The 27,922-nt window shown below is 37.5% G+C and overlaps 1 protein-coding gene across 1 annotated transcript in view; it reads left to right on the top strand.

Moving 5' to 3' along the window:
• LOC109053645 (protocadherin-23-like) overlaps positions 1 to 27,229 on the top strand; it is a 39,817-nt gene extending 12,588 nt beyond the window's left edge. Inside the window, 17 exon segments of the mRNA XM_042716269.1 lie at positions 4,272 to 5,300; positions 5,763 to 5,950; positions 6,342 to 6,438; positions 6,563 to 6,720; positions 7,706 to 8,546; positions 11,076 to 11,315; positions 14,127 to 14,261; positions 16,352 to 16,409; positions 16,411 to 16,559; positions 19,458 to 20,312; positions 20,493 to 20,606; positions 21,319 to 21,530; positions 21,739 to 21,890; positions 22,059 to 22,189; positions 22,337 to 22,623; positions 24,206 to 24,347; positions 24,521 to 27,229. Coding sequence (XP_042572203.1) covers positions 4,272 to 5,300; positions 5,763 to 5,950; positions 6,342 to 6,438; positions 6,563 to 6,720; positions 7,706 to 8,546; positions 11,076 to 11,315; positions 14,127 to 14,261; positions 16,352 to 16,409; positions 16,411 to 16,559; positions 19,458 to 20,312; positions 20,493 to 20,606; positions 21,319 to 21,530; positions 21,739 to 21,890; positions 22,059 to 22,189; positions 22,337 to 22,623; positions 24,206 to 24,347; positions 24,521 to 27,117 — 7,385 coding nt within the window. The 3' untranslated portion in view covers positions 27,118 to 27,229.
• Positions 27,230 to 27,922: the final 693 nt, after the last annotated feature.

Raw genomic sequence — 27,922 nt, 5'->3', positions numbered from 1 at the left:
TTGGTCATATTAATTAATGGATTAGTTAACAGTAAATAACAATAAACAACACTTTTATACAGTATTATATCTTTGTTGATGTTACCTTGTACATACATACTAATGTATCTCCTAGCATTAGTAAATGTATTAGTTGATATCAACTTATTATGAACAACACATGTATACAGATTACAATAAGATCCAGTCATACCCCTAATAAAGGTTTGTTTTTGTTTTTTTTTACTAAATAACATTAGTAGAGACTAGAGAGCCTACAAACATTTGTAACACATCATGTGAAATAGTCACAGCATTTAAGATGTAGATGAGTTTTTTTCTTCATCGGAACAGAGAAATGTAGCATTACATCACTTGCTCACCAATGGATCCTCTGCAGTGAATGGATGCAGTTAGAGTGAGAGTTAACGTCTTGTGAGGTGAAAAACAGCATTTTTAATTTCCAGTCTGTTTCTTTATTTTTAATATAGAACAATAGAACAGAAAAAAGAGAATATGAAAAAGAAAAAAGAAAAACCCAAGCCTATATACCAGTCAGACCTTTTTTTTGTTTGCTTCTTTTTTTTAAAGGCACATGTACATTCAGTACAATTCTTCAGCAACAGTTTTCTCCACAAAGGTTAGAAAAGGTTGCCAAGTAGTAAAGAATCTCTTATTTGACCCTTTCATAGAGCATCAGAGCTTTTCCAATTGTACGTTATACATAACATCTTTAATTCAGTGTCTATATGTTGGAGGTGAAGAGTCTTTCTATTTTTACAAAATAAACCTCCTGGATAGAAGTGAACAAAAAGCAATAACATCAGACTGGGATATGCTTAGATTATAGTCTTAAGTAACAACTTCAAATATTGCTGTCAGCCCGGCCGCAACAATAATTTTACAAAACATTTTAGAAAAGGTCTCAAAAACACCTGTATTCTAGCAATTTTGGACATGACCAAAACATATGATATAGAGTAGCAGGAGCTTGTTTACATCTGTCACATGTAGGGTCCACATCACTTTTAATCTTTGCCAGTCTGTCCCTAGACCAATGAAGAAGATGTAGAATTTTAAACTGAACAATTGTATGTCTAAGACTAATAGAAGAAGAATGTATTCTCCATATTGCTTCCTGCCAAGCCGCATCTGATATTTGGTCCTCCATTTCTTTTTCCCATTTTTTGTCGTAAAGTTTATAAGGTAGCCAGATTATGTAGATTAATCAGTCCATACTCTTTGCTAATGGACTGTTTTACTCCACACCTATGCTCGAGAATAGAATCAATGAGAGATCGATGAGGACAACAGGGGAAACAGTTTGATTTCGATAATACAAAGCTTCTAAGCTGTAAATACCTATAAAAGTGTGTGTTAGGAATAGCAAATCTCAGGATTATTTGTTTGATGGAGCCAAATGTGTCATCCAAATCCAAATCAAGCAATGACCTAATACCATTTTTAAAAACAGCATTTTAAAATAAGTTTATCATTAGGACGTTTTTGACTTTAAATCGTTTGACTTAAAAAAAAAAAATCTTCTAATTCATATAAATTGCTTTCTCCAGAAAAAAAATCATCTCATCTGAATCAGGAGTGAAATAAACACAGATCAAGCCCCATTTCACAAGTGAAGACAGTCTAAAACAGTACTAAACAAATAAATCAGTGGACAGTGGATTTTGATGTGAGAGTATAACAGGGGGATGGAATTTGTGAATGCTAAAAATTTAAGCTATTAATGTTGAGAAGTTCATTAGTAGATATATAATAGTTAATATTAACAAAGGACAACTAAAGCTGTAAACATACCTTGTCTATTTGTTTCTGTTAACTAATACATTAACTAAAATGTAATGTAATATAATGTAAAACTATTAGGGCCAGATTTACTAACAGCTTGCCCCAGCGCAAATCGTCTTTTGGTGTTAAAATAGTACAGTCAGGATTTACCAAAGACATGCAGTGAAGAATTAGTGCTGAAAAGGTGTGGACACAGTTGTTTTTGCACCTGAACTTATTGAATATGCATTTGTAGGAGTTTCCCTTTCAGATTTTCCCCTCCCATCAGCAATTTATGGAATTGTGCTCTAATGCTAAGTTGCCCTGTTTAGTAAATCTGGCCCTTAATGTTGGGAAATGTGTTAGTATTTGTAGCTACAAGTTAACAAGTTATTATCAAAGATTAACTAATGCTGTATACAGATCTTGTTCATTGTTAATGTCAATGAATTAATTAACTAATGTTAACAAATACAATCTTATTGTAAAGTTTTGTACAGGTAGAGAAAATAGACATAATATTGTACCATGTTTAATTTATTTCAGGAAGTGGGTGTAGATCATTTAATATATATATATATATATATATATATATATATATATATATATATATATATATATATATATATATATATATATATATATTATATTATTTAAAATATATGTTTTTTTTTAATTGTTGTTCCAGAATCAATAATAAATTAAATATGAAATTAAATCAGAAGCCCTGCAACACCAGATCAATTACAGTCAAAGGTGTCAAAATACATCCACCCTTTTTTTTACATCTTGCTTTTCCACTAGTAACCTACTATTTCCAGTCCTTGTTACCCCAGTGACTAATCCAGTTTGTGGGTCAGGGATGAGCTGATCAGAGGGTTAAATATCAGTCTAGTTGGCAGAGTTGTTAGGATAATGAGATTTGCTGTGGTATGTTTCTCCTAGTCTACAATCAATTGTTTTAGTGAACGGTATTTTATGCCCATTAAGGTATTTGGGTTAATCACACATTCTTAACATGTTCAGTGATTCACATCTATTTAGTCTGAGGTCATTTAAGATTTTGATTTTATAATAGTATGCTATTATCAAAGTACATATAGTATATGTGCTTTTGTGGAAATTTTGTGGAAATGCCTAAAAGTCTGGTAACTGTTAGATTATGATTTGGTTTTACAGTAAAAAATGTACTGATTTTAATTATAAAATTAAGCGTAATAAACATACATATTGTATTACTCACTTAAAACATTCCATTTTTGATTTATATGTGATTTGCATTGGTTTTTGGCTTATACACATGCATACACACACACAACTATTTAGAGTGTAGCAGTAGACAGTCAGTTGAGGTTAACGTTTAGATTAGCTGATTAACCCTTTCTTCAAGTCAAATAAAGGTTCAGAAATTCTGAGTTGAAAAGGGGGGCAGGTCCCTTAATCTCTGGGGGCTTTGGTTTTCTCCAGCTGCCCAACTGTCAAACAAAAGGATAATGATAATACCACTTTTAATACATATGTTAGGGGTAAGTGTGTCATTAAGTTATACATTTTTAAGCATGTGACATTGACAAAGATCTATGTTACAGTTAATAGGTGATGTATTAAAAAACATATTAATAAGATTATTTCATACTTGACCTGCAAATTAAATTCATTTAAATGAAACTGTAAAGCAATATTTCACCTGTAAAAATAAAAGTATTTATTTTATTTTTCAAATATGCAAACTGTTATTTTTTTCATGAAACTCTAATATAAGGGAGAATTAATGGAGAATTGTTGAAAATTATTATTTTCAAAAAAAATAAATAAAAAGAGTATGGGTTTAGAACAGGGGTGGCCAACCCTGCTCCTGGCGATCGACTGTCCTACAAAGTTCAGCTCCAACCCTAATCAAACACACCTGAAGCAACTAATTAAGGTCTTCAGGCTCACTTAAAAATTAAAGGCAGGTGTGTTTGATTAGGGTTGAAGCTAAACAATGCAGGACAGTCGATCGCCAGGAGCAGGGTTGGGCACCCCTGGTTTAGAACAACATAAGATTGAGTAAACAATGACATAGTTTTCATTTTTGGGTAAACTATGTCATTAAAGGTAAAAGTACACTGAAAAAAATGGGTAACATTTTAATATAGGGACCAATTCTCACTATTAAATGGTTGCTTATTAGCATGCCTATTATTAACATGTTGGCTGTTTATTGGTACTTATTAAGCATTTATTCTACATGACCATATTCTACATCCCTAATCTACCCAATACCTACACTTAACGACTATCTGGCTGCCTATTAATAAGCAGCAAAAGACGAAGTTAATGGTTTGTTAATAGCGAGAATTGTACCTTAAAATAACATGTGACCAAAAATTGTGTAGGATTTATTTTACTAAGTTTCACTCAGAAATTGCTAGTAAATGTAAAAAATGATTACAAACTTTTTGTGTATCTTATTTTTTCATGTCATATTAATGATATTTTGCTGGTCTTTTTCCTTGTAATTTCAGATTCAGTGGAGCTAGTCTCATTCATCATATCCTCAGGTGACCCTCAGCGGCTTTTCTCAATTGATTCCCAGTCAGGCATCATCACCACTGGCCAGCCACTGGACCATGAGTCCCTGTCTTATGTTATTCTGAATATACAGTTCCACATGGGAACCCTTCCTATTTACAGCAGTGCTCAGGTCAATATCTCCATCACTGATGTCAATGACAACCCTCCTGTGTTCCAGAAGACCTCAGAACACATCACCATATCCCACAACACCCCTCCAGGCACACCAATTTTCATTCCACATGCCCACGATGCTGACAGCGGCCTTAATGGCAGAATTCACTACATGTTACGTCCTGAAAGCCACTTGTTTTCCATTCACCCACGTATTGGGACTCTAATGCTGAATGGCGACCTTTCAGGAGATTCCAGCCAGAGGTACGAGCTCAACGTCATAGCTGAGGATGAGGGTTATCCTTCATTGAGCTCTACGTTACGTCTTGCGATAGAGATGGATTTCTTAGGGTCTGTAGAAGACACACTAGCCTTTGAAACTTTGGTTTATCAAGTGGAAATTGGAGAAAGTGCTCCAAAAGACACTAGAATGATTCAGGTACGTGCTCATGGAGCCAGATCCCAGCATGGAGGGACCCCTGGCAAAGCGCCCCCTATCATTACTTACTCTCTTAAAGCCCTCTCTGGAGTCCCACCATTCAGAATCCACCCAGAGACTGGATGGATGTTTGTATCTCAGAGTCTTGACTACGAAACGGAACCCATCTACAGATTTAGTGTGTGTGCAAAGGCACAAAATGGCAAAACGGAGGCCACAGCAACGGTGGTTGTCACAGTTCAGGATGAGAATGACAATGCACCTGTGTTCAGTAGGGATGTGTACTTCTTCAGTTTGCAGGAGGGACCGTCTCCTCATGGGATGATTGGAACAGTAAAAGCTACAGACAGAGATACACGTAACAATGGAGCATTGTCCTACATCTTGCTGTCTGAGGGAAAATACTTTCGCATCAACCCCAGAACAGGTCAGAATTACTGTACATTTTTTCCATATTATGTTTCATACACTGCTTTGTCAAAAAAGCTGTCTAAAATTAATTAAAAAATATATATATATTTAAAAAAAATCGAGGCATTCATGTTTTTACATTATTTTGTATTTTGAATAAAACTTAAACTAAATTGAAATAAACTGAAATAAAATATTCATAATAAAATAACCTTCTAATCTTTACTTTATGTATATTTTTCTACATTATAAAAAAAATACTACTTTGTAAAAACAGATTATTGGAGAAAATACTATTTCTGTCGTTATACTTCAAAATTCCACGTTAAATTCAATGTTTTACTTGCTATTTCTTTGTAATTATTTGTGAAATTTCCTAGCAGTTAAAAAGAAATGTTTCAAAATAAATCCCACACCAGTTCTGTCTTCTTTCTCTCTCTCTACATTATTTATTTATTTATTTATTTTTTGTCTGTAGGAGAAATCATAAACATGGTGGCTTTGGATCGTGAGGAACAGGCACAGCATGTTTTGAGGGTGATGGCCACAGATCAGGGTCGACCACGTCTCAACACCACCACTACTGTTCACATCCTTGTCACAGACGTCAACGATAACCCCCCACAGTTCACACACCTACCTCCCACTAAAGAGCTAAACGTACAGGTCATAATAATACTTTTTCTAGAAAACACAAGCAATACAAAATATAATTTTAGTTTTTTTTAATTAATTGATCTAAAGTGACAGTAAAGACAGATTGTTACAAAACATTTTAAATAAATTCTGTTCTTGTGAAATTTATATTCAACAAAATTCATTGGATTTAACAATAGATTGTTAACTTAGCATTGATAATAAGAAATGTTACTTGAGCACCAAATCAGCATATTACAATTATTTCTGAAGAACCATGTGACACTGAAGACTGAAGTAAAGCTACCCAAAAAAAACTAAAAAAAAAAAAAAAAAATCCTGCATTGTAAATTTCTTTCAATAATGGCATCTACCAAATGCATATACAGTATGCAAATTGTTTATGTGGCTTTTTGTGCAGGTGTGGGCAGGAATTGGTGTGAATTCAGTTGTAATCACTATGTTTGCAAAAGACCTGGATGCTGGAGAGAATGGAACTGTCAAGTTCACAATGAAAGGTAAGCTGATGAGGAGAGGACAATTTATTTTTAATTCATGGGTCATTTGTGTTTATATCCCCCTGCTCGAAGGAAAAATATTGTGATTAAGTATGAGATGTCTAATCTTTCTTTATATTTTTAGATAATCGGCTGGGCCACTTTAGTATTGATAACCGCAATGGTGATGTGAGGGTGACATCACGGTTCTCCTCAAACCCACAGAAGCGCTACACCCTGAGAGTTGTTGCCACAGACAATGGTCTTTTTCCTCTGGAGGAGAATGCAGTTGTTCACATACAGGTTAGTGGAGCTGGTACTGGCATATAACAACACTGTGTGTATGTGTGTGCGTGCGTGCGTGCGTGCGTGCGTGCGTGCGTGTGTGTGTGTGTGTGTGTGTGTGTGTGTATCAAAGTAGGGCTGAAGACTTGCTTATTGATTTGTCTTTTCTGTGTACAATCTAAAAAAATGTGCAGCCACATTTATCATTTATATGTGAAATCTTGTGTGTGAAATCCAGTCATTTCAATGAGAACTGGCACAATAAGGACTTCCTATGCCAACTAAATTTTGTCAGGTTCAAGTTTTTTGACATTTGTGAACTTTGCAAGGCCGACCAATAATAAGCCTCTTGGTTTAAAAAAAAAAAAAAAAACGGTACTTATAAAATATTTTTAAAAGAAGGCTGTTTGGAAGCTATTTGTTTAGGATTTATATACACAGACATGTAAAAAAAAGAAAACAAGTAGATAAAATAGAAAAAGAACAGAGAAAGCTAGTGTTAGAACGTCAATTAAAGATGGAACAGTGTTTTTAGACGTTTCTTGAAGATGGCTAAGGACTCAGCTGCTAAACATGTAGTAATTTGCATTATTTAAAAGGACAAATAGAGTTAAATAGAGGACAAATAGAGTTATGAAGATTTCAGGAATAAGGTGTCATATAAATCAGGTAAATAATACATGAACAAACCCCTCTGCAAAAACCTTCAGAATATAGATATGTATTGAACTGGAAAGTTTGGTGTATGTCGGTGCTAATTAAGTGGAGATTTATGACTCAGTGCATGAGAAAAATTCATTTTGAGAAAACAGTCTTTAATTATATGTATTTTAATTGACATCTACAGACACATATAGATGAAGTGCAATAAAATAAAAACTTTTATGTTTATTAATCCAAATAATGACCAGTGCATGAAAAAACACATGTAGGCTAATTCACCTGTAGTTTCTTGTAGTAAATGTTTTAAGAATAGTTAAACAAATTTTTTTTTTTATTCCAGGTTTATGCCTTAGACCAACAAAATGGAAACCCAAAGGATTTTCAGAGCCTCGAATACCTCACTGTGCGGGAAGATGTAAAACTGGGAACTGTTGTTGGATCACTTGGGATTTCTAATGCACCAGATATGCAGTTACGATATTCTATTGTCGAGGGTGATGGTAGTTTGCAGTTTGGCATCAAAAGCTCTAGTGGTGAGCTTTATGTGGCCCAACATCTGGACTACGAAGTCACACAGCGCTACTTCCTGGTTGTACGAGCAGAAGCCCCTCCCACGTTCAATGTCACTGCATTTGTGGCGATCAGTGTTGTTGATGTCAATGACCACACCCCCTGGTTTCCTGGTAATGACAACTTTGTTGTGTTCGGTGTTTTTGAGGATGTTACCAATGGAACGGTGGTCTATGTGTTTAATGCACATGATGGTGATGGAAGTCTGCGTAACAGTGAGCTTTATTATTCTTTGACCTATGACCCCGACCCTGCCATAAAGGGGCTGCCTTTACACATCGACCCTCACACTGGAGTTGTCAAAACAAATGGACGGTTGGACCGTGAGCACACCGAGAACATTGTATTTAGAGTGACTGTCAGTGACAATGCAGAAGAGCCTAATGATAGGAAACATACATCAGTCATAGCACAGGCGATTCTGTTGGATATCAACGACAATAGTCCCACATTTGTCTCCACTGAAATGGCTTCTGTCCCAGAGGACACTGAGGTGGGACTTTTGGTTCATCATGTGATGGCCAAAGATGAAGACGAAGGGAGTAACGGGCATGTCATTTACAGTGTAATTTCAGGCAATGAGATGGGCTACTTTCATATGGAAAGCACAGGTAAGTGATTTATTATGGTATGGGTTTAGGGATGTAAATTAATGGAGATCTAGGTCTAGGATAAAATCGCTTATAGTTAAAGACATATAGTTAAAAATGTCCTTGGTCTTATTTGGGATGATTGATCACTACACATTATACAAAATAAAGCTGTCTCTGTTGAAAAACGTGACAAAAAGGCATGCATATATTTAAACATTCCCCTTCGATAGTTTGGGGTCAGTAAGATTTTGTAATAATTTTAAAAGAAGATTCTTATGCTCACCAAGATTAAATAAAAACACTCAGGACAATGCGACACCCCTAGTGGAGTGAGCACGCAGCCTGAGCAGGCAGGGCACACCTTGTGCTTCACAGGCCAAGGTGATGGGATCCACTATCCAGTGCGCCATCCTCTGCTTGGAGACAGCCTTCTCCTTCTACTGTCCTCCGTTACAGACAAAGAGCTGCTCTGAAGCCCTAAAGCTCTGAGTTCTAGCCACGTACTGTCGCAGTGTGCGTACATGGCAAGACGCAAGGCTAGGGCTGGGTCTGCCACCTCCAGGGACAGTGCTTGCAGGGTAGGGAGTGGTGCGGTCATCAATTCCTAATGAGTAGTCTCCTCCATCTCCGTGTTGCCCATCTCGGGGCCTCATGCACTTGCACTTACCGGTGGAAGCAGCAGGTTTCCTCCGGCACATGATGTGTTTAATCGCTTCAGTCTGCTGCCGAGAACTGCTGGGCAATGATCTCCACAGCATCGCCGATAAGGCCGGTCTGTGACATGGGAGCATTCAAGAACTGCACCCTATCGTTGCTCGAAGCATGAGGTCCATTGCAGCACGCAGTTAATTTAGAACCGCCGTGTCATGGCCACTCTTATGCAGGTCTCTCAGGGCTTTGGCCTTATGGACCTGCAGTAACGCCATGGCGTGGAGGGCAGAAGCTGCCTCCCCACAAGCTCTGTGAGCACTGCCTGTTAGACCTGACAAATACTTACAGGCATGTGAGGGGAGACACGGGTCACCCCACAGAGTGGTAGCGGCTGTTGGACATAGTTGCATGGCCACAGACTGCTACTCCGAAGGAATGCCCATGTACCCAAAAGTGGCCAATACCATCGAGGGTGGTGAGGGCAGAGAAGCTACAAGATTTGTTTTGGGCAGTCAAAGGTGCCTTCCATGATCTTGTGAGCTCCTCATGCACCTCCGGGAAGAATGACACCGAGAAACCATTCATCCAGCCTCAAAGGATTGGGACATGTTGGAGGATTCCACATTCTCGGCGGCCCGGGAAAGTATAACCATCATCTCTGGGTCTGACTCGGACAACACTACCACACCCGAAGGGGGCACCGCAGCCGGGTCGACATCCCCGGAGAGAGAGAGAGTGCGCCCTCCAATGCAGCGATCGACATCTGGTTGTCAGAGGGAGCACCAAGGGATAAGGGTGGTGCACTCTGTCTAGCAGAGGGCCCAGCAAATTCCGTTGGAAATTCCACTGGCTGCAGAGTGCTGAGGAACTCCCACTGGGGAAGCCCTCATGGTGATCCTCAAATCACCTCCAACTCCACCACACGCAGTGCTGCCCGGGCACTGGATTTCGGCAGAGGCAGAGGGACCCCGCCACATTTGATGTGACAGAGACTTTTATGCAACTCCGAGATGGTCATGTCCCCACAAAGAGAACATGCACCATCCACGAACGCTTCCTCAGCGTGCTTAACGCCCAGACAGGTGAGGCAGTGATTGTGACCGTCCTGAGGCGCCAGGTAACAACCACATCCAGAAACGTACGGTTGATAAGACATCTTTAAAAAGACACAATCACCCATGTTGCTCTTTTAGAGATTGCTCTTTTAGTGCTGAAGCACACAGGGGAGCTGGCCACCGCACACTCCTGGTGTGGCTGTCTGCACAAAGACAATCTTTTTTTTTTTCTCCTGTGAGACCGTGACCACCGCTGCTGTGCCATAATGCCCGCACTTGTTCTTGCAATCACTCACGGGACAGGAGAGCAGTACTGATGCACCACCGCTCTGCTCCGAAGCGAAAGGAAGAATTAATACAGTGCACCTGCTGCCTCTTATACCAACGCTGTGGGATGTGGAAGCCAGATGCAGAATCTGCATGCCAATGTCCACTGGCTCATGTAGTTACACTTGAAGTGGATTGGTCTCTCTGGCGAGATCCTAATTCGTCGGTCATCACCGAAGTGACATCAAGAGTGACTAACTGAAAGGGAATGACTGTTTTCTATTTTAATCTATTAAAAAAAAAATAATAATTTAAAGCTGAATTTAATTTCAGTCTTGAGTTTCACATTATCCTTTAGAAACCAGTGTTAATATAGGTTGATTTAGTGCTCAAAAACATTTCTTATTATTATTAATGTTTAGCTACTTAAAAAGTTTAGCTACTTAACAGTTCAACTGCTTTAGTTTTTTTTTTGTAGCAATGTAAAAGTCATAGATTAGATAGATAGATAGATAGATAGATAGATAGATAGATAATATTTCTCTCTCTCTCTATCTGTCTCTTTCTCTTGCAGGGCATCTGTACCTGAATTCATCCCTGGATTATGAATCCCAGAATGTCCATATCCTCACTATCCAGGCCAAAGACAGCGGCATCCCTTCTCTGTCGTCTACTCAGATGCTCACAGTGAAGATTTTGGATGTTAATGACAAACCTCCTGTGTTCCAGCAGCACATTTACAATACCACCGTCATGGAGAACAGAGAACCCGGAGAGATCATTATCACAGTCACTGTAGTTGACCTGGATTCAGGTAAGACCTCAAAATCTCATCATGAGACCTTTACAATATTTTAGCTCAACAACATAAGAAATTAAATAAAAAAATATCAGTTGCTATTCAAACAGTTGCACCACAAGATGGCAGTATGGTTACTCACAGTTTTCATCTTGCAGCTGCCATAACCAGACACAGAATTACACAAAGCTTCCAATTTCCTCCATGCTTTTTTAATGGGGTAATTAAAATTGCCATAGTTTCTGCATTATGTCCAGAATTTTCATCATCCTGTCTTACTATTTTCACCTGCATTAAGTTTGTCTTATTTTTCTCTTAATCAATGTATAGCTTTTGAAATAAACACTTTCATGAATATCAGTATACATACACAGTTTGTGAAGTTTGATTTGAAAAGTATTAATCTATAGTTTTCTTTATCTGATAGTATAGTATTGTCATTTAGTGTTTCATGTTACATGTTTCTGTAACAGAAGCAAGTCTCCATGTAGCTTCAAGCGTGCAAAACATTTCAACATGAGTAACTTAAGATAGTGGATTTCTTTCATATTTGTCCATCATGATTACAGTCTGGAAGTCCAAATGGCCTTGGTCATCAGACTTGAAATTTGTTCAGTTAGCAGACTTCTTTTAAAAACATACATCCACCTGAATTATGTTTCGTCGAACTTGATTGCTAACATAAATCAACATAATTTTTTTTTTCTTTCTTGCAAGCCGTGTGTTATTCTGTGCATCTTGTACCTAGTCCAAATATTCACAAATCTACAAGGCCCTTTTAAAAAACCTCAGCCACAATATCAGTGTCTGCCTGTCTCTGCTTTCTGACGTTATTCTAGAACAGCAGTCAGGCCTCCTGCAGGATATTTGAAATTATGTGTGATGATTCACTAATTCAAACCATCTGTGCTAATAAAGGCCGGCTATTTTTTCTCCCAGAATTCACTCCTTTCAGCAGTGTGGCCTATGGTTTTTATTTGATTTTATCTTCCATTGCGTTAAACCTCACAAAACCCCATGAAACCGCTGTGCCAAATGTTCATCAGATGAAGATTGATATTGTAGTAATTGATTCAACTGTCTCTTGCTGTTGCATTAATGCAGTTTGATTTTAGTACACTCATTAAGCTGATATATGACGTTTGTGGCTGCTGAAGTTTCCAGCTTATGTGTTTCTGAGTATTTGAGTTTGTGTGTGTCATCATGCGGGTCAGTGACCTGACACTCATTTTTTCTCCTATTTATTAATTTATTTAAAAATACATTAATGCAATACATTTCTTCTATGAACAGCATATTTTTTGATTTTTAATTAAAATTCACGTTGTTATTGTTTGCCAACACAAATCAAAAAGTGTTAAGGTGATACAACTGATATCCTAAGAAAAAAACCTCATTAAAACAATTAAATTCTTGAAAAGGGAAACATTATTATATATTATGTGACATTATTTCTATTTCTTTTGTGTAACTGTAACAAGCAATTTATGTAAACAGCAACTTGTTTGATACTCTGCAAAAGTGTTCTCATAAGTTCTGCTCATAAGTTTCATAGCCCTTGCAAAATATGCTTAATTTTTTAAATTTTAGCAAAATGAGAGGATCATAAAAAATTAATGTTATTTTTATTTAGTACTGCCCTCAATAAGCTATTTCACATAACAAATGTTTACATATACTCCACAAGACAAAATGACTGAATTTATTCAAATTGCCAATTCAAAAAAATGACATATCCTTGACTCTTAACCGTCTGTTGTTACATGAATGATCCACAAGTGTTTTCATGTTTTGTGATAGTTGTTTGTGAATCCCTTGTTTGTCCCGAGCAGTTAAACTGCCCACTATTCTTCAGAAAAATCATCCAGGTTCTGGACATTCTTTGGTTTTCCAGTATCTTCTGCATATTTGAACCCTTTCCAACAATGCCTGTATGATTTTGAATTCCATTTTCTCACACAAAGGACAATTAAGGGACTCATAAACAACTTTTACAAAATCCGAGCACACCTCGCTTTTCAGAACAATGAGCTTTGTAAAAATCAACGTGTTTCAGAAGGCAGGGCATAGAGAAGAAACTATAATGTACATTATATGGAAAATGTGTTTTTTAACCTTAAACCTTAAATTGAAATACATTTTAAAACCTTCCCAACCCTGATAGTCAGTAGAAACAAAGTTACTTTTACAGTAGTTAGTAGAATGTCTAAAGTGGACTATCAAAATAAAGCGTTACCTAGAAAGGTTTTTCAAAATCATATGAAACCAAAAACTGTTTGTCACTGTCCAAAGTCTGTATATATCTGTAATTGTGTCTGAATGAGTGTCAGTTTGGAAGCACACTGTTTGAGATTATAAATTTGTGTTTTTGTCTGACTTACTGTGTGTGTGTGTGTGTGTGTGTGTGTGTGTGTGTTTTCACACACTTCTGCTCTACATAGACCAAAATTCTCCACCAGTGTGTTGGTTGTGTTCCAGGCCAGCTCTTTTGTCTCATTTTTGCCTACTCACTTTTGTATTTTCTTGGCAATGCTGTTAAACGTAGGATTTTTTTTCTTTAGTGCTGTTTTCAATTCAGAGATCAGATAAAAAGCTCAGAAATGGCACTTTGCCAGACAAGATGGTAAACAGACTCATTCAGCTGTAAAACACTCATCATTTCTGTATTTGTTGGCACCCTCAATATGAAAGTGAATGAAAACACACAAAAAATACAGTGGTACTAATACAATACAATAGTAAGACTCTCTGTCATGATATCATGCAGTCATAATCATAAACTTCCTGTGAAGAGTTGTGTGAAGAGTGTGTGTATATTTCCCACAGAGGCGAATTCTGCTGTTAGCTACAGCTTGTTACCTGGTCCTGGATACGAGCTCTTTACGATAAACTCCCACACTGGTCAGATCAGCACCTCAACTTGGCTAGACAGAGAGATCCAATCCAGTTTTACTCTCAGAGGTGAGATCTACTGTCTGCCTGCATCCTCCCTCCCTCGTATCCCTATATGTACTACTGCAGCTCCCTCATCTCTCCAGAAAAAAGCACCAAAATCATGCACAGACCACTATTTACTTCCTTTAACATGCATGTTTTGAATGGTGCAGTTTTTTGATCTTTTCATTATTTGTTTTCTTTTCATGCTTAAATGATACATTATCCAGTACATTTTATGCTGTATTAATACAGGTCCTTCTCAAAAAATTAGCATATTGTGATAAAAGTTCATTATTTTCCATAATGTAATGATAAAATTAAACTTTCATATATTTTAGATTCATTGCACACCAACTGAAATTATTTCAGGTCTTTTATTGTTTTAATACTGATGATTATGGCATACAGCTCATGAAAAACCCAAAATTCCTATCTCAAAAAAATTAGCATATCATGAAAAGGTTCTCTAAACGAGCTATTAACCTAATCATCTGAATCAAACTAATTAACTCTAAACACCTGCAAAAGATTCCTGAGGCTTTTAAAAAACTCCCAGCCTGGTTCATTACTCAAAACCGCAATCATGGGTAAGACTGCCGACCTGACTGCTGTCCAGAAGGCCATCATTTGACACCCTCAAGCGAGAGGGTAAGACACAGAAAGAAATTTCTGAATGAATAGGCTGTTCCCAGAGTGCTGTATCAAGGCACCTCAGTGGGAAGTCTGTGGGAATGAAAAAGTGTGGCAAAAAACGCTGCACAACGAGAAGAGGTGACCGGACCCTGAGGAAGATTGTGGAGAAGGACCGATTCCAGACCTTGGGGGACCTGCGGAAGCAGTGGACTGAGTCTGGAGTAGAAAACATCCAGAGCCACCGTGCACAGGCGTGTGCTTTTGAACCAGAAACAGCGGCAGAAGCGCCTGACCTGGGCTACAGAGAAGCAGCACTGGACTGTGGCTCAGTGGTCCAAAGTACTTTTTTCGGATGAAAGCAAATTTTGCATGTCATTCGGGAAATCAAGGTGCCAGAGTCTGGAGGAAGACTGGGGAGAAGGAAATGCCAAAATGCCTGAAGTCCAGTGTCAATTACCCACAGTCAGTGATGGTCTGGGGTGCCATGTCAGCTGCTGGTGTTGGTCCACTGTGTTTTATCAAGGGCAGGGTCAATGCAGCTAGCTATCAGGAGATTTTGGAACACTTCATGCTTCCATCTGCTGAAAAGCTTTATGGAGATGAAGATTTCGTTTTTCAGCACGACCTGGCACCTGCTCACAGTGCCAAAACCACTGGTAAATGGTTTACTGACCATGGTATTACTGTGCTCAATTGGCCTGCCAACTCTCCTGACCTGAACCCCATAGAGAATCTGTGGGATATTGTGAAGAGAAAGTTGAGAGACGCAAGACCCAACACTCTGGATGAGCTTAAGGCCGCTATCGAAGCATCCTGGGCCTCCATAACACCTCAGCAGTGCCACAGGCTGATTGCCTCCATGCCACGCCGCATTGAAGCAGTCATTTCTGCAAAAGGATTCCCGACCAAGTAATGAGTGCATAACTGAACATAATTATTTGAAGGTTGACTTTTTTTGTATTAAAAACAATTTTCTTTTATTGGTCGGATGAAATATGCTAATTTTTTTGAGATAGGAATTTTGGGTTTTCATGAGCTGTATGCCAAAATCATCAGTATTAAAACAATAAAAGACCTGAAATATTTCAGTTGGTGTGCAATGAAATCTAAAATATATGAAAGTTTAATTTTTATCATTACATTATGGAAAATAATGAACTTTTTCACAATATGCTAATTTTTTGAGAAGGACCTGTATTGTTTGTAGAATTGTAATTGGTTGGAATAGTGCTATACACATGGGAAATGAATTAATGGTGAATGAAATAATTCATAGTGAATGAAATAAATTTTAGTTCATGTTTATTTTAGGAAAATAAAATGTTTAGTTTCAATTTACATTAATAACCCTTTTAAGCCAATTTGTTTTTCTTTCTTTGGGGACATATTGGCAGTGTTTTCAAAATGTAGTAATTGAATGTTCATTACAAAATCTTAACATAATATGGTTACCTCCTCATGTGTTTTTGGCTGCTTTACAGTTCAGGCAGAGGACAGTGGCACTCCGTCTCTGTCCAGCACTGCCACAGTCCTGTGCTCTCCTGGATGATAATGACAACACTCCAGAATTTTCTCAGCCTGACTTGCACATAGTTATCCCAGAGAACTTGCCACCAGGAGTCATTCACATCCTCCAGGCCTCAGATATTGATAATGGACTAAATGGAACTATTCAGTACTTCATAGAAGGTAAGCAATTTCAGTTGGCCTTATAATTTAACACACACATATATATTTGTGTTTGAAAATAATTATTCAATTAAAAAAAAGTAATTTCATTATAATGGTTTGTTGAACCATTTCTAATGCCTGCTTGATATATTGGGATATAAGAGTCCAAATTTGTATTTGCTACTTAATGTGCAAACAACTTGTACATTTATAAAACACACTGCTGGTCAAAAGTTTAAGGTTGGTAAGATTTTTAAATGTTTTTATAAGTATTCGCTTTTGCTCAACAAGGCTGCATTTTTATAAAAAAAAAAAAAAAAAAAACATAGAAACTACAGAAGAGGATTAGGGCCAAGCAATATATAAAAAATAAAACTATCGAGATTAAAGTCATTATAATATGAGGTTAAACTTGTTAAATTTCAAGAAAACTGTTTAAATAAAATTTTGAGATTAAACTCATTAAATTTTGTGAATAAAGTCATTATGTTTAGAGATAAAACTTGAGAAAAGAAAAGTTCAGAGAGAATGTTGAGAATAAAGTCATTAAATTACGAGAAAAAAAGTAGTTACATTTCTAGAAAAAAGTCAGATAAAATGTTGAGAATAAAGTCATTAAATTATGAGAAAAAACTTGTTACATTTCGAGAAAAAAAAACTTGTTAAATATAAATAACTAACTAACTAAATAAACAAAAAAAAAAACAGCGAATAAATAAACTCAATTAATTATAAGAAAAAAAAATTGTGTTTGGTGACTCCATTTTATTATCTAATCTGACTCCATTTTATTATGACCTCGTATTTAGGTTGAAAGGCAAATTGGTTATTATTCTGACATTTGATTATTCTAACTCTTTTATTTACTTGTTCATTAGGAATATATGTCACTCAGAGTGCCTCACGTCAGCCGTTTTGGGCCCCATGATCACAAACTCGTTAGTCTGAACATTAGCCAGAGGTTATGATTAATACTATTTAAAAGGTCGCCCATGCTTACCCTTCTTTAAATAGTAGTTCTGTTTAGCCCCCCACAGTTGCCAATATACAACTTAGTTAAAGCTCAAACAATAATCAGTGGTTATGCTAGTCATTTATCATTTGTCTAGCCCCCGATAGATATGTAACTATGTACAACTTAACTAAAGCTGAGACAATAATCAGCGGTTATGCTAGTACTATGAAATATGTTAATATTTCAATAGTATTTTTATCTAGCCCCCGATAGTTAAAAAAACTACGTACAACTTGAATAAAACTCAAACAATAATCAGCGGTTATGCTAGTACTATTTGTCTAGCCCTGATAGTTAATATAACTATTGTATGTACAACTTAATTAAAACTGAGACAATAACCAGTGGTTATGACCAGTACTGTGACTAGCCCCTCATATGGCGCTTTTCCACTGCATGGTACGGCACGCTACGGCTCGGTACGGTTCACTTTTGGGGGGTTTTCCACTGGGTACAGTACCTGGTACCTGATACTTTTTTTTAGTACCACCTCGGTTGAGGTTCCAAGTGAACTGTACCGGTACCAAAATGTGACGTGTAAACTCTGCTGATCACGGATTGGCCGGAGACAATCGTCACTACCTGCATCACTGAACTTGTAAAACAAAAACAAAAGAACCGCTAGATTTAAATCAGCACAGCCAGTCAAGGATCGAATGCAACTGTTTTGAACGAGCGCACCTTTTTTTAACCAAAAAGTTTTGTTGTCTGTTGCGGAAGTATAGACGTTACTCTGGTTAATAGTAGATGAGCATATCCAGCGAGAGCTTGATGGGGCGACGCAGAATGAAAATATTTTTTTAGGAGTCGTGGCAGTAGAAGCGGCGCAACTATAACGACATGTGAATCATCCCGCCCACTCTAAAGCGATACTAAACTACAGTGGAAATGCAAACCGTGCTGTGCCATATCATACCGTACTGAGCCGTGCCGAGCCGAGTCGTACCACGCAGTGGAAAAACACCAATAGTTAACGCAACTAAGTACAACTTAACTAAAGTCAAGCAGTTAGTCAGAAATCTAAAATCTCACCTGATGTGCTCCATGCTCCATCTAATCTGAAATCTAGTATGCACTTAACCCTGGACGCAGATTTGCAGAAACATACCCCTTCACTTAATCTACTTGAGAAAATAAGTAAGTCAGAATAAAATCAAATGAAACAATTTATTATTAGTCAGGTAAATATGTATTATGCCAATTACATAGCCAATTCAAAGATATCAAATCAATACAAAACATCAAATTCTCAAAGACGAATCTAAGAGTAAGATGCATACCTGACTTATAGAACAATACATAGTATGAAGTGTATGGACACACTTTATCCTATGGGCTCATTCTGGCTGCAGAATCGCCCTGATCCTCTTGCAACATTTCCTTAAGTACTTCAGACCGAGACAAACATTCCCCGAGATGGAGACAGGAACTAACAATTGGAATTTGCATTTATCATGTAGAGTTATCACCTCTTGAGACAAAAGGCTTTTTGCATGAAAGACACTGGGAAATGGCACACCCTCTACAGTGAGCAAAATATCTCTTAACTCTTAGCACCTGTATTACCTTTTAGTCTACTTCTTGTAAAGTTGAGAATTGTACCAGTCATCCCGAGACAATTCAAATGACTATAAATATCACTTGCATTCATGTGGAACATTATATTTTACTATTGACCATCCTGAGTGAGCTGGGTGAAGGGAAGGATGGGTGAGGGGAAGGAAGGGGATGAGGAGGAACCAGTGCATATGTGAGAGACGTTTTCCTGCATTTTCTCTCAGTGAGATGTGGAAACAGATGTCTGTATGTTAATGCACTGTGTGTGTATTGTCCGTCTCAGAAGATCATAGTGTCCAAGGTTCTATAATACTTACAGTGCTTATGTCTCTTTTTCATCTACTAAGATAAAGAGTGTTTCAGCATTGACGCTGTTACTGGAGCAATCAGTACCACGAGAATGCTGGACAGAGAGGAGCGATCCAACTACTCACTCGTCATCACTGCAGCTGACCATGGGCATCCACCTCTGAGCTCTACTGCACTGCTGCACATCAGCCTCTCAGATGAAAATGATAACAGCCCCTCATTCACTCGGAAAAGCTATCATTCCAGCATTAGCGAGGGGCTCCCTGCAGGTTCAGAGATCCTACATCTGATAGCATGGGATCCCGACGAGGGGCCCAATGGTGTAGTGACGTTCTCCTTGGCGGAGGAAAATTCTGGAAACTTTTATGTTGATGGCTCTACTGGTGTGATAAGGCTCACAAAGCCATTGGACCGTGAAACTCGTTCCCAGCATGTTTTCCGTGCTGTAGCTTCAGACGGCTGCAGCCAGGGTCCACGCAGCTCAGTCGCTACAGTTACAATACAAGTGGAAGATATTAATGACAATCCACCGGCATGCATTAACAAGTCCATGCAGGTGTCAGTGTCTTCCATAACCACACGTCCCAGTCAACCCATCATAACGGTTGCAGCCCAGGATCCAGACCAAGGAGACAATGGGACAGTAGTTTTTAGTTTAGCAGATGAAGATGAGATGTTTTGGGTTGATGAGTCTGGAGCTGTGAGGTTGAAAGCCCCCCTGAGTAATGAGGTGTATGGGACAAAGCTGCTCCAAATACAGGCTGCGGATCTAGGTAGACCTTCCCTCACCTCTAGCTGCCTTGTGCTCATTCAGCTTAACGGTGAAGAGCCACCATTACAGTTTACTGAAGAACTCTATGAAGTCACGATGCCAGAGAACAGCAAGACAGGTATATTTTGAGCTACTTTTTCGCTCACAGATTTGAGAGATTTTTCACCTTCGAGAGGTTTCTCTTGACATTTCAAAGTTGATTTACTTAGTTGTCAAATTAGAGGTCTGTATTTCTGAGAAGGTCAGAATTTGTGGATACTAGACTGACTGTGTTTGTGTATACCACTTCTTATTATAGGTTCTTGGGTGGCAAATGTTGTAGCTCATGACCAGACAGCAGATGAAGGAACGATCAAGTACAGTATTTTTAGTGGCAATGAAAATGAAGCCTTCACGATTAACCCAATTACAGGTGAGAACCATCATATTTCAAAAGTGTTAATTTAAAAAAAAGTCTTCTCTCATTAAAATTATTATTATTTTTTTTATGAACATCATTTTGCATATAATATGCCCACATAGGCTCCTGTCAAAAAAGTATTAAACAATAATAATTGTTAATAATATAATATATTAAAAATTCATTGTTTTTATTATTATTTAGTAATTGTATTTAAAATAATAATAATAATAATAATAATAATAATAAGAGGAATAAGAATAATTATTATTATTATTATTATTATTATTATTAGTGGTATTGTAATGATGATGATATACCAATACATTATAAATAATTTTTATGAATACTAATAAGAGGAATAAGAATAAGAACAAAAATAAAAAAAAAAAAAAATTATTATAAATTTTAAAAATTTTGTATACAATAAAAAAATAAAAAAAAAAATAAAAAAAAAAAAAAAATAAAAAAAAAAATTAATTAAATAATAATAATAATAATATTAATTAATTATAATTAACAAAGAATTAAAAAAATCAGGCATCCTTCATTTTTAGGCATTTCTAACAAATATTTTTAGTATTAAAAAAGTAAATGTAACAAACAGTTGTTGTAGAAGAATAAACAGTATCATGCTTTGTAGTATAACATTTTTTGAAGTAGGAAGTTTGTGATCCAGGGGCATTGTCAAGTTTTTTGTTTTCTGAAATATTCCCCTTGAAAGGTGACATCACAGTTAGGGAGCAGGGACTGATGGACTTTGAGGTACAGCATAAAATTCACCTAGTGGTTTTGGCTGAAAATGGACACCAAACATCCTATGCCAGGGTGGCTATCACTCTACAGGACGTCAATGACAATGCTCCAGTGTTCAAGCAAAGCTACTATAGAACAGCTGTATGGGAGGGACAAATTCATAACACCTATGTCATGCAGGTAATAATCTTTCGCTGTTGTTTCACAGTGCAATGATTGTTATTTTTTATGGAATTACTTTTTATATAAAACTGATTCACACAATAGCACAAAGAGACTTTATATAACTTCAGAATCATATAAGTGGCTACTGTGAATAAAAAATTAATCTGTATGATCATTAGTTAAACCAAAGTGAAATTTTACCATAAATTTTACCATTTTTTAGGTGTTAGCGACAGATTCTGACAGTGGTGTAAATGGGCAGATCAGCTACTTCATTGTGGATGGGAACCACAATAATGCATTTGTGATCGATTCTGTTCGTGGGATTCTTGCCACCAGTGCTGTCTTGGACAGAGAAATTGTCTCATCCTACAAGTATGACACACCTTCTTGGCTTCTTCTTCACTTAATTTTAGATGGAAATGGTCTATAGGAAATTGACTGACCAATCATGGATGCCCTTTGGACATCATCATTTCATTTTCTGGTGGCTCAACAGGCAAGGAAGTTCTATTTTTTAATTTTATTTTTTTTACAATACAGGTTAATTCTTCAGGCTGAGGACATGGGGAGTCCTCCCCTTACAGGCACCTGCACTGTTCGTGTCCAGATTGTAGATGTGAATGACAATAGTCCTACGATTCCATCCATGGAACCAGTGACCATTGCAGAAAGTATGAAACATATCTGTTTTTTTTCTGTATTTGTTCTGGTACAATGCCAACATTCTGACATTCTGATACTTTCTTATTTTATTTAATAAGTTTCAACGTGTTGAAGAACAACATACTGAAATTATTTGTTCCTTTTAATCTGCACAGATCTTCCTGTTGGCTACATTGTCACACAAGTGACTGCGAATGATGTAGACCTTAGCCCTTCTGCAACATACAGATTCATAGAGAAGGATCAGACCAGCAGAAGTTTTGCAATTGACCAGTACTCAGGAGTAATTACCACAACTAAAAGTCTGGACTATGAAGATCAAGCTGTCTATACATTGAGAGTGGAAGCATCAGACTCTGTCCATCAAACGGAGGCTGAAATCTCGATCAAGGTGTTGGATGTCAATGATAACCCTCCAGTCTTCTCTCAGGAGTCATACCAGGTAAAATGTATTAAATTAAACTATTGTAAGGGGCCTTGATTACTTTGTCAATGTTAGCCTCCCTTGCTAGGTTTCTTTTCTCATCACTACTCAGAGCTGAAAGTGAACACATGATGGTGACTGGCAAATTAAATTTTTTACCAATGGAGGCACGAGAGCTCAGCTCTTCCCCGCCCTCCTCCTCCCCTTCGCTATCATTTAGCGGTTGTAATTTCATCAGCAGATTCAGCACATTCACGATAGAAAAGCAACACTTTCCAACTTCAGTAACATGTTATCCCTTACAAAAAAGAAGTTTATTCAAGTGTGCTATTAGTTTACTTCTTTTAAACTAAAAATGGAAAAGTATGCTTTTAGTTTACTTTTTATGTACTTCTCAGACATATACTTAAAATGACATTTAAGTATACTTGACTTGTACTTACAAAAAGTCTAAATATATTTGAACTATACTTGTGCTCTTAGAATCCATTGTGCTCTTAGAATCCATTTGTTGTTGTATGGTAGAGGGTGCTAGTACACATCTTCTGTACAGAATTTCCCAAAAACACAAGTGAAGAAGAAAAAAAAACAACAGATACTAACACGTAATCTAACACAATCATCTGACATGAAACAGCATCAAAACTGTAATGTTATGGAATAAAATGTTGACCGATGAAGAGGTAATAATTACAGTCAACCTTTGGGTGTGGATGAACTCCATTTATGTTTTGATTATCATTCTGAATCTAATTCATAGTCTTTTTTCAGCTTTTTGTTCTAAATGTTATTTCTTCATTTTTTATGAAACTTACCCACATTAAAGTGTTAAAAAAAAAAGAATGCATGAAGCTAGAATAAAATGTTTTTGTTTACAAGCAGATACCCTGTTCTTTGGATGCTTTGTATGTTCAGATATTCATATAACAAAATATATACAAATTAAAAAATAAATAGGGACATAGTAGTATACTTAAAGTATGATGTAAAGTTCACTTAAAGAAAACTTATGAGTATACTTGCAGTATAAAACCACTAAACTAGTAGTTTACTGAGACTATACTTCAAAGTGTAAAAAGTATTTAATTAGTAAACTATCAGTATGCCTATAAGTTCACTTTTAGTATAATTGCAGTACAAACTACAAACATAGAGGTAAACTAGTTGTATACTCAAAGTTTGCTACCATTATACTTAAAGTATACTTAAAATTATACTTTTATATACTAGAAAGTGGGCCAATTTAGTCCTAAGGAGTATTGAAACAGTACACTTACAAGTATACTACTAGAACACTGATATTTGTATATTTACTATATAAAGTAAACTTAAATATACTTGAACTTTACTTAAGTATACTTAATAAAATAAACTTGAAGTATACTACTTTTTGGTAAGGGATGGTATTACAGCTGTGAAATTACAAACAAAAAAATACACATTCTGAGACATGAGAAATGAATTCGTCCTCCTCCCATTTTCACCTCAAAATTTTGGGGAAGCTGTGCCTCCCCCGACGAGCCACCACTGGTATTGTAGGATACTATCATGCACTGTTCATGCTCTTCTTACTTGACCATATTTTGCTACACACATCCAGGTTGTGTTGCCGGAGCGGACATCAGCAAACTCATATGTTGTGTCTGTATCAGCAACTGATAAAGACTCTGGCCAAAATGGAAGAATTTCTTACAGGCTTCTTTCCTCCCCAGCGAGAGGATTCTACATTGATCCTGAAAATGGTAATTTTCTACAAAAATTATTCACTCACAAACTACAGTAATGCAATTTTTTTTAACTCATTAGATTACATAAATAGTAGTATAAATAGTAGTATTTAGTGCATCTTGATATTAAAAATAAAACAATGCTTTGTGTAAAATAAGAATTAATGTGAATTTTATACTGCCTACAGGTTCAGTGTTTACCAACAAGCCTCTGAGCTATGTTGCAAATGGAAACATGTTACGGTTACTGGTGGAGGCACGTGACAGTGGTGACCCAAACCTATTTAGTGTCACTTCTGTGGACATAGAGGTGGTGGACTTTAATGATAATGCCCCATTTTTTACGCAGAACTCATACGAGGTGAGTGTTCCTGAGGATGTATCTGTTGGATGCACTCTCCTCACTCTCTTCGCAGAGGACAAGGACTACTCAAATAAAAACACCCATTTGGAGTATGCAATCGTAGGTGGAAATGATGAGAGGCGGTTCAGCCTTGAAGTTGTTAGCATTCCAGGGAAAGCCCAAAGCCAAACTGTTGGCCAAATAGTGCTCTGTGATACTCTGAACCGAGAGGCCACAGACACTTACTTATTGACTGTGACTGTAACAGACAGGGGAACCCCTCCCCTTAACAGCTCGACTGTGGTATCAGTCAAAGTCCTTGATATTAATGACAATGCACCTGTTTTCAGTAGTCCAGAATACCATGCACAGGTCACTGAGAACAGCCCCTTAGGTACAGCCCTTATCTATGTCTCTGCCTATGATCCTGATCTAGGCGCAAATGGGACCATAACGTACAACATCATCTCAGGTAACAACAGAGGCCTGATCAGAGTGGACCCTGCAACAGGTGTTCTTGAAGTTAATGGTACACTGGACTATGAAGAGGACAGCAAATTTACACTAACAGTCCAAGCATCAGATGGTAACCCAAGTGACAAAAAGATATCTTTTGCCGTTGTTTACATATTGGTGCTGGATGAGAATGACCATTCCCCATTCTTCATGTTCCCCACCCACAACTGCTCTGTGCCTGAAAACCTGCCAGCTTTTACCCATGTGTGCACAGTACATGCTGTTGATGAAGACGCAGGAACCTTCGGAGTACTTACTTATTCCATTTTAACCCCCTGTTTCGTGGATTATGACAGTAGCAACCCAGAGAAGAAAGAATCCTTTGGTGTTGATCCTCTTACTGGAGACATCCATACAAAACAGACGTTTGACTTTGAAGGAGAGAGTGAATTCTGCTTTGTGGTAGAGGCACGTGACAAAGGAGATCAAGTGGCAACCTTGAGAGTACGAATCGAAATTGAAGGCATTGATGAGTTCAGCCCCATCTTCACACAGAATGTGTACCATTTCTCTCTGCCGACCAATGTCAGGGTTGGCCAAAGTATAGGCCAGCTGATGGCTATGGATCATGATGGTGGTCTGGATGGTTTGGTGGAATACTCTTTAGTCAACCCATCCCCATTATTCAGTGTCAACAAAACAACTGGCTACCTATATATCTCAAACTCTGTGTATCAGAAAAGAAGCCCCATCTCAAATGAGACAACAGTGGACCTGACTGTTCTAGCAAGCAGCCCCAAACTAGACTCCAAGACGTCAATCTGCCATGTAGTTGTGAACATATCCAGTTCAGCAAAGGCTCTGACAAGTGTTGATCTCAGTGTCCACACTGCCAGTCTCACTGTGTCATTGATAGTGTTCCTCCTACTTTTAATAAGCTTTATTTACATTGTTCTAAGGTACAGGTTCAAAGAGAAATCCGTAAAGAAAGCAACTTACTTATCTGCTAACCTCAACCATGAGTCTGACTCTTTAGGAACAACACGTGAGAACCTTCACAGCAGTATCAGTGGTATTGACCTCCAAGAATTACAAGAACCAGTAGACATGTGGGGAAGAATGGATATCCCAAACCCTTCAAGAAACTCAAACTCGAAAACCTCGAGTGGAAGAGGATCTACTGAGGAAGAGACTACTGAAGATCAAGAGATCAAAATGATCAACAAGTTTGCATGTTTTAAACAACTCAGCTCTGTCACAACACAACTCTCAGACTCAGGGATCCCTGGGGACTCAGACCAACTCTCCTTCCATTCGGTATATGAAGACCCATCTTCCAGTGCCAATATAGGTATAGTCCAAATAGTGGACATGCCCAGTTCTGAAAGTCTCCATAATTTCAAGGATGAAGGAGGGGGTGAGGGAATGCTCCCTCAGGTGGTCAACATGAAGGAAGTGGAGGAAGTCATGAGAAGGTGCATGTCTATGTCTGATGACCAAGGTTCAGTTGAGGGCTCACTCACCAATCTGATTTCCTCTGAAGAACAGCTACATGGAAGCTACAGTTGGGACTACTTTCTCAACTGGCAGCCACGCTTCCAATCTTTGGCCTCTGTTTTTACAGACATTGGGATGCTTCCAAATGAAGGAATGAGGGCCAGAGATGTGGAGCCAGAGTCTCAGAGCCTTCTACGCCCACCTCCTCTCATCACAGCAGTTGCCCAGCCAGGAATACGTGCTGTCCCTCCCAGAATGCCCTATAGAAGATCACCACTGGTCAGAATGCCCACATACACCAAGACACACACTAGAAACACAGAGTTGACCCACTCAGCAATGACTCCTAGTTTCTCCCCCTCACTGTCAGTACTTACCGTTAGGACACCTAGTACCTCTCCAGTGGTCTCAGAGACAGGTTTGGGATGCTACACAAAAATTGCAACACTGCCAAGAGACATCTTGGATGAAGCAGAGATTCAAGTGTAATCTTATATTTCAAATATTTTTGTTTTTTCAAAACAAATGTAAAAATCTTCACTTTTAGTTACAATGTGCTTTTGTGTTTTAGGGCAATATTTGAATTTTAGTATTTTTGGGAAAAAATGATTTATTGTATGAAAAAAGATGACTGTAAAGACATTTTATTTTTGATAAATAATGCTAATAACCATTTTTTTTTTTTTTTTTTTTTTTTTTTTTTTTTTTTTTGCTGATTCACTTAAATTAGATTGTTCATTTTAATTTTGCCAAATATTTTCAGAATCCTAAACTGTAGGGGCACAAAAACCTCTCTAATGACCCTGGACAACAAAACCAGTCTTAACCCTTTGAGCGGTAAGGGCCCACATATGGGATCTTTATTTCCGTGCCCCTGGGAACACGGTCCCACATATGGGATTTAGAACGTTCGGTGACATCACATAACTGCCAAATTCAAACTGTGCTTTCATGCTTTAGCTGGCGCTGAGCCAGAGAGAGACTTGCACTGCGCTTGCCGTATTATCACAACTATGCAGTGTTCTTAACCACATAATGCATATTTTAGGTTTCAGACATTTAAATACACATAAGTACTAGTAAAACAATACATCTAGAACTTGTAAACTACACACAGATGTTTATGGAAGCTGCAATAACAATCCATTAAAATTGGATGGTGTTTTATTCATATCAGATACACATAGTGTAAGTAACTATAAAGTTCACGCTATTCTTCACCCAGTTCACCGGTTACTTATTACTTGTATTTCGGGAGAAACTGATGAGTTCACGTGCTGTAAATCCAACTGAC

This window comes from Cyprinus carpio, chromosome B1 (genome assembly GCF_018340385.1).
Source record: "Cyprinus carpio isolate SPL01 chromosome B1, ASM1834038v1, whole genome shotgun sequence".
In the NCBI taxonomy this organism is placed as follows: Eukaryota; Metazoa; Chordata; class Actinopteri; order Cypriniformes; family Cyprinidae; genus Cyprinus; species Cyprinus carpio.
This window is presented reverse-complemented; position numbering and strand designations above follow the sequence as displayed.